The 8,584-nt window shown below is 35.2% G+C and overlaps 1 protein-coding gene across 1 annotated transcript; it reads right to left on the reverse strand.

Moving 5' to 3' along the window:
- Positions 1-302: 302 nt before the first annotated feature.
- On the reverse strand, positions 303-5,240 carry LOC111368135 (calmodulin-binding protein 60 C-like). Its single transcript, XM_022989362.1, has 7 exons — positions 5,008-5,240; positions 4,254-4,350; positions 3,904-3,953; positions 3,349-3,806; positions 2,580-2,740; positions 1,890-2,057; positions 303-1,790 (listed from the first exon to the last, which is right to left on the reverse strand). The coding sequence occupies exons 1-7, from the start codon at positions 5,100-5,102 to the stop codon at positions 363-365; spliced, it is 2,457 nt and encodes an 818-aa protein (XP_022845130.1). The 5' UTR covers positions 5,103-5,240; the 3' UTR covers positions 303-362.
- Positions 5,241-8,584: the final 3,344 nt, after the last annotated feature.

The following is an 8,584-nucleotide window of genomic DNA, read 5'->3' on the forward strand; positions in this document are numbered from 1 at the left end:
TCAACACAGTTCTATTCATTCTTTCAACCATTCCATTTTGTTGTGGTGTGTGTGGAACAGTTTTATGTCTCATGATGTCATATTCTTTACAAAGATTATCAAATTCATAATTGCAAAATTCAAAACCATTATCAGTTCTTAAATATTTTATTTTAAGGTCAACCTAATTTTCAACTTGAATTTTCCAGTCCTTAAAAGCAATACCTCAACTAGAATTAATTGCACCAAAGAATTTGCTCATCTGGAGAAATTTTTTAAAACAACAATTAAATTCCAATTTTCATTCAATTAATTCTTTGGGATGTAAAATATTCTAAAATAGATTAATTGAAACAACATGTTATCAAAGTAACATCTCTTATCTATTCCAACCTATCATCAAAATTCCAGAGAGGCAAAGCATCGGAGAATGAATATGGGTTATTGAATGGAAACTCGAAACGCGGTTCATTCGAAATTTCTTCATTTTCAAAAAATTGGCCCAAATGGCCGTCCAGTCCGGTAGAGTTGGCGGCATTCTTATCATTGGATGTGCACGAAAAATTACGCAGAGAAAAATCTTCATCATCGAAAAAGGCCATATCGTTCAAATTTTGGAATGAATTTGAGCTATTGTCTAGAAATTCGAAAATCTGTTCATTCGATATTTCTGCATTTTCAACATATTGGCCGGAATGGCCATCCAGTCCGGTAGAGTTGGCGGCATTCTCATCATTGGATGTGCACAAAAGATTAGGCTGAAAAGAATCTTCCTCATTGAAAGAGGCCATATTGTTCGAATTTTCTAACGAATTTGAGCCATTGTCCGGAGACTCGAAAGTCTGTTCATTCGAAATTTCTTCATTTTCTAAATATTGGCCCAAATGGCCGTTCAGTCCGGTAGAGTTGGCGGCATTCTCATCATTGGATGTGCACGAAAAATTACGCCGAGAAGAATCTGCATCATCGAAAAAGGCCATATCGTTCAAATTTTGGAATGAATTTGGGCTATTGTCTAGAAAATCGAAAATCTGTTCATTCGAAATTTCTGCATTTTCAACATATTGGCCGGAATGACCATCCAGTCCGGTAGAGTTGGCGGCATTCTCATCATTGGATGTGCACAAAAGATTAGGCTGAAAAGAATCTTCCTCATTGAAAGAGGCCATATTGTTCGAATTTTCTAACGAATTTGAGCCATTGTCCGGAGACTCGAAAGTCTGTTCATTCGAAATTTCTTCATTTTCTAAATATTGGCCCAAATGGCCGTTCAGTCCGGTAGAGTTGGCGGCATTCTCATCATTGGATGTGCACGAAAAATTACGCCGAGAAGAATCTGCATCATCGAAAAAGGCCATATCGTTCAAATTTTGGAATGAATTTGGGCTATTGTCTAGAAAATCGAAAATCTGTTCATTCGAAATTTCTGCATTTTCAACATATTGGCCGGAATGACCATCCAGTCCGGTAGAGTTGGCGGCATTCTCATCATTGGATGTGCACAAAAGATTAGGCTGAAAAGAATCTTCCTCATTGAAAGAGGCCATATTGTTCGAATTTTCTAACGAATTTGAGCCATTGTCCGGAGACTCGAAAGTCTGTTCATTCGAAATTTCTTCATTTTCTAAATATTGGCCCAAATGGCCGTTCAGTCCGGTAGAGTTGGTGGCATTCTTATCATTGGATGTTGATGGAAAATTATGCAGAGAAGAAGTTTCACCATTGAAAGAGGCCATAATGTTCAAATTTTCAAATGCAGGTGCTTCACTCTGATTTTCAAATGCAGGTGATGGTGACTTCCATGCATCGTCCTGTATAAAATGACTCTAAATCAGTTAGATATAACTATGGAGAATTAATTTATTACCCTACAAAGAATGAGCAAGAAATTTGATTCAAGAAAGGCAGACCATTTCAGCGTCAGCTACACTGTCAATTGGAACACAACTGTCGTTAGGCAGTGCCCCTTTCTGTTGTCCCACATCAAAAACCACCCGATTTTTACATTCAGAGGAAGAAGAGCACTTACGAGCATGATCCACTGTGTCCTCCCATATCCGAGGACCTGCACGAAATATCTGTAGACGTCCAAAGTAAATTTATTGATTCTTATGCCAAAATATAACGAGTCAAGTCAGATGTACATCCCCCGTATATATACGTACTATTGAATTAGATATGGTTCAGCTGTGCAGCCACCTCAGTGACTAACTCTTGGACTCCATGTTAATAATCAACTTCAAATTGATTATACTAGATTGTTCAACTATGCAAAAACTTCCAACTACCTTTTTTGGCAACATAGAGAAATATATCATCATAAATGAGACAAATTTCGTTGAATCTAATTTCACGATGCAGAAAATTACCAGTTAACCACTACAATGCTTCTATAGAGCAGAGAGGATGAATAACACGAATGGAGTGCTTTACTAAAAGTTCAAATATAAACAAACATACAACTTCAAAAACAAGCAACATCAGCAACCAAATTTTGAAGTCTTTTTTACTTCGTATGTGAAAATAGAACAAGCAAACTAATTGCATGAGTAATATTCGCGGAAAGAGTAAATGAAAGAGGATAGCGCAATGAGTAATACTTTCTGAAGCCTCTGAGGATCAACAGAGAGCAAAGACAGAAATTCCTGTACTGTAGAAATGTTATTCTCACGCAAACGATTGTGTCGAGCACCATTTTTGCTAATGTTTGTTAATCTCCACACTTTATCAGAAGGAGATGGTTGCTCGTGCTTCTTGTACACTGCAAATAGAAACCAGCAGTTATACTGATAATTCAGTATCCTCCTTTAGAAATTATCAATCAAATGAACTGGAATTTTGATGATTTACCTTCTTTGTCTGACCTATTTTGACGTGTAAAGCTACTTAAATAAAAGAGCACCGGGGTTTCTATCTTAGTTACGAATATGATTTGCATTGACGCAAGGGCAGCGGTGGGCAAAGAAAACGAGAAACTGCACAAACAACAAAAAGAAAGAAAAAAGGGAAAAGAAAAGAACGAAAAATTACTTTGAACGTGTGCAATACGGTAGCATGAACTGTAATTTTTTGTGTGAGAATGGATAAAGCCATATAACTTGCCTTGTGTATCTCATCAAGAGAAATCGACAAGAGGTAAAGCTGTGTAATGTCGTATATAATCTCATTGACGATGCCTTTAAATGAAGTCCTAATCGTGCAGAAGTGATATAATTATCTGTCACTTCAACCATATTGGACTTGGAAAGGCAAGGTTTATTTTTCATTAATGTGTTTTAGCATATATATGTGAACTTCTTCTCGTCGCCATTTTATGTGTAGAGTAATAAATTCTTATGGTTAGTAATAAAATCAAAGTGAGCTACTTACATTTGCTGCGTCTGTCTAAGACCGTAAATGACTCTGTCGATGCTTCTTTAATTCTACTTCCATCAAATGTTTGCTCAACTCTTGCCCCTAGTCTGCATTGGCAGCGCTTTATCCACTGAGAATTGTGTCCTAACTTGATATTCGTAGGCAAAATACCAATGCCTTTCTCCAGATTAACACGGATAGGTTTACGAAAATAAGGATTATTGTTTTCTATAATAATGCTATTGTTGAAGTCTTCAACAACTGCATCAAGAAATAATATCTCCACCGTTGCTGAGGATTCAGGCCCAGAGTCAACAATAGCCTCGGTTACATCATCGAATAGAGCAACTTTAATGTCAGTACCTTCTTTTCCTTTAATTAACGTCCCTATATAAACTGGATCAGACACTTTGTCTAAGAATTTCAGCTTATAAACTCTTGGTATCGGAGTGGTTGTCTTGTCTATAGAGTTCCTAAATATAAAACATAACAATGTGTGTGAATGAGATAAGAACTATGGCGTCCACGCGTATATAAACATAAATGATGAACGTGTTATTAAGTCTTCACCAATTCTGGGAAACCGACTTTTCTTCTGCCAATTGAATCTTATCGATTCTCTGGAAAGAAATTGGAAAATTCATTAGCAAACTTTTTCACTGAGATAAAGAAGTGTCTAATGAACAAATATATATTATATTATTATTAGACGAATAAACGTTTGCATGATAATGATAATCTACAATTCAACCACTTTTCTTTTAAATACAACAACTATGGTAACAACAATTAGCATGTGTAGCTAAGCTTAAACGCACCAAAAATTGCCAAACGTGTTTGGTTCTGAAAAAAAAATTAAAGGCAAATCATCCATAAAGGTATATCTAGATATCATCAGAAAATGCATTGTCAGCACTTACCTTCCGAATTAAATCATCCATAACGGGTTTTATATCTTGCACAAAAGAATAGATCCCCACTTTCCTAATACAATTCTCCACAAAAGCGATCGAATACCTAAAAGCAGAGAAGAGGTAAAGAAAAGAGCAAAATTGCCATAAAGAACAAGAAATAATCAAAATAAAATACCAAACATAATGCAATTTCATCAACAGTCTAATAATCTAAGCAGAACCCGTATCAAATCTTAACTTAATATTCCAAATTGAACCATGAAATGCATATATAAAACTCAAAAAGCTATACAAGGAAATCAAACAAAATAAATGTTGACTGTTGAGTTACTTCCATGGAAACATATCTAGTTGCTCAGCTTCTCTGTTAACAAAAACTAAACAAATAAATAAATACAAAAAAAAAAAATGAAGAAGGAGAAGAGTGTGTCCAAAATTTGATCGGAGAAACAACCTCAAGGAATATTGCCATGTAGAACAAGAAACAATCAACATAAATGCCAAATATGAAGCATACTCAACAACCACCCAAAGCAACTAAGCAGACCCAGTTCTTGACTAATTTTTGCAAATTTAGCAACGAAATTCACATATACAAGGGAAAATTTCCATAAGACATTAAGCAAATTCAACAACAATCCAAAGCAACTGAGCAGAACCCATATCAGTTATTAACTTACTTTTCCAAATCGAGCCACAAAATGCATACAACTCGAGTATAGGTACACGAGGAAATCAAATGAAATATCCATTGACTTACTCTCTTAAAGCCATAAGTGGACGATCAGATTCTAATCTGTTAACCCCTTCTGATTCACCTTTATTGCAGTCCCCCATTTGAGGATTGATCCGCATTTTCCCAATTAACCGACCCACCAAATCTTGAGTAGGTAACTGAAGAAACAATAATTTTCAGTTATGCAACTGGAAAATGGTCGTCGGGCTATAAATAATAGTAGTGGAGCCCACAAGAAAAAAAAACCGCGTCCGCATAAGTGAATTTTACCAAAGGAGTCAGATGTGTGCAAGGCTACACCTACACATGACTACAGCGCTACATATTCATCACGTACAAACTTAATGAGTAAAGTTAACATTGTAACGCCATTAATAGCAAGATTTTGTAAAAGGCTTTCAAATGTCATTCTCATAACAAAACCAATTAAAGAATTTTAATCAAGATTTGTGAATAGACACGAGCAAAATATTATAAAGATAAATGGATTGTTTATCAACCTGTTTGTGAATTTCTATTATATTGTTTAGTATATTTTGTAATTACTTTCTTTAAAAACTTCGACATCAGAGATCAAAGAACAAAAGATTCAACTTGGGTAAACCATAATTATGAGATTCCAAGCTCTTTCTTGTTTGTCGATGGAGGGCCTTGTGTGTGGGTTGGGAATACCTTGATTATGAATTCATTTCCATGATTGTATTAGAGTCATCTGATGTCTATATACACTCAAATCTCTTACGTTATCTTACAGAAAAAGATTTGAGAGAAGAATTATTACCCTAAACATATTGTCTACCAAATATGAAAGCTCTATGAATTCTACGATCTCTTCTACTTCCTTATGTAAAACTTCCTCTTCAAGATTGGCTTTTCTTTTAATTAGTATAAGATTCCCATCCTTATTTATTCGATTTACGATGATGGGGAATTATGGAAAAAAAAACTTCCTCTTCAAGATTGGTGTTCCTCTTAATTAGTATAAGATTCCCGTCCTTATTTATTAGATTTACGATGATGGGAAATTACGGAAGAACCGAAAAACCTCCTTCAAATCTAATACACATTTAAATATAATTAGTTCTCTAATAAAGGGAATTGTAAAATTTGTCAGTAAAGATTGACTCAAAAATTGATGAAACAAAATTTAACAAACAGAAATGGGGATGAATTAGGGCTTCAAGTGACCACTTAGTTCAGCCACGAGAGAAAAAAGAGCCAATGCAATTAAGGGACCAAAAAGAGCCAATGCAATTAAGGGACCAAATCACCAATTCAAAAAGATTTCACCACAAATTACAACAATATAATAATATTAATACTGGTCACGTTTGATACAGAGTACAAAATTGAACAGTACAAAATTTTTATGGGAAAAAATGACAAATAAGAGATTAAATATAGCACATTTCAAAATTAAGAAAACATAGTTTCAAATTTTAAAAATCAAATATTTAAAATTTTATTTATGAAATAATTTATTAAACAAATATTTTACTAATTAAATATATTGAGTTCACAATTCTTTATCATTTGGTCACAGTTATCTAACTAACTAGTCACATATTAATTTTTAGTCACAACTTATCAAACTATTGGTCACAACTTATTTTTCGATCACAAATAATTTTTTTTATAGATCACGAATTAGTTTTCGATTACAAATCAAAAATTTTATAGGTCATAAATTATTCATCGATTACAGAATCAAAACTTTTATTGGTCACAACTCATTTTTTGATTACAAATTATTTGATTAATTGGTCACGATTATTTTTTCGATTACAACTTAATCAATTGTGAGTCACATTCACAGCTTTTAAATTATATATTACAAATTAACCAATTATTAATCACAATCAATCTAATGACTGGTCAGAAGCATCCAACCCCATCTCATCCCACCCACAACTACCACAACCACCGTTACTATTACCATTACCACCACCAGACCTCGCAAGACCATAATTGTCGCCCAAAACACCAACAAAACCATCACCGCCATCGCCACCACCATCTCACCAACATCACAATTAGAACTACCAGCATCATCACCTGTACCAAGAATTGAAACCACCATCTCCATTTCCACCACACCTACATCCCCAAACTCAACGTCATCGCCATTGTTGCCACACCACCTCAAAAAATCCCCAAACTCGACGTCCTCTCTTTGCCACCACTGCCTGTTTCAACAATCACCAACACAACCACTTTAAATCAATCATTTCCTTCACCTCTACCAAAAAATAACTAGCACCACCACCTTAGAGCACCGCAAACCACCACTACAGCCACCACCAAAGCTATACACAACCAACAAACCTCAACCCAAATTTTTTGGCACCAGATCACAATAAGATCTTGACCAAATTTTCTCCATATCGCAACCAACAAAACTCAATACATTGGAGTTCTCGGTAGCATGCAAGGGAGCAACTTGTGAGCAGCATGGTGTTGCTTTGAGCTGCACGTAGCGACTGACGAAGGCTGCTTCTCGCAATCATAGTGCGCGCGAGGTCAACATTGACGAGTAGAGAATGTAGGAGAGAGAACAGAGGCAATGGTGGCACATGATGACGATGATGGGTACTGATAACTTCTTGTAGAGTGGCACGTGGCTATGTCGTTGACAAAGAGAGAGTGGAGAAGGGAGAGCGGGAGATGGGAGAGAGATGGAGAAGAGGATGAAAATTTTTGGTTTAAAATTTTAGGTTAATTAATTTAATTTTATAATATTAAAAGATTAATAAGTATCTGATTTTGAAAAAAAAAATTACATCCGTTTTGTGAATTGTGCATCTTAAAATATTGGGTAGGTGTAATTTCCACAATTTTTATTTCCTAAAATATTGTCCAGAACCGGGGTACTTTTAAGTTTGGCTTTGTCAAACCAATCATTTTCCATTTTAACCATAAAAATCTAACATTCACCACAATAGCCATTCCTTGTGTAAAAGACAAAAACGCCCTTAAATGAGTTATATAATTACAAAAATAGAAATATGGTAAAAAGACAAAAATATCCTTAAGTTACAAATAAAAATCCAAACAAATCTCAATTGAAATTTGAAAACGAAGTCAGTCTTTTCATCAGTTTACTCTAACACGATAAAAACTCTTTCATTTTTCATCCACTTCAACCTCAAAATTTCATAAACTTATCAGTTATCAACCTCAACAGAAAAATTTAGTTAAATTTCAGCACTTCAATTCGGTAAGTATCTTTTCGTAGTATTTAATTTTATTTTTATTTAAGTCGTATATTTTTTTTAAATGGTAGAAAAAATAATATTAGAGCCAAAGTTCAGGCCGGCACCGATCAGACACCGAAACGCCGGATTTAACGACGGTCCGGACCGCCCGTTGCCGACGGTCCAGACCGTCCCGACCGCCCATTGCCGACTGTCCGGACCGTCCCGACCGTCCGTTTGCAGACTCCCCCGCCCCTCGATTCTGATAATTTTATTTCTGATAATTTGTTCTGATATTTTTAATTCGTAATGCAGATATGGCAAAAGCGTGTGTCCCAATTTGTTATTTCGGCGAATTTCAAAGGAAAGAAAATGGTCAATGGGAATGGAAATGGACGAGTGAAGGA

Source organism: Olea europaea, chromosome 18 (assembly GCF_002742605.1).
Source record: "Olea europaea var. sylvestris chromosome 18, O_europaea_v1, whole genome shotgun sequence".
Taxonomy (NCBI): Eukaryota; Viridiplantae; Streptophyta; class Magnoliopsida; order Lamiales; family Oleaceae; genus Olea; species Olea europaea.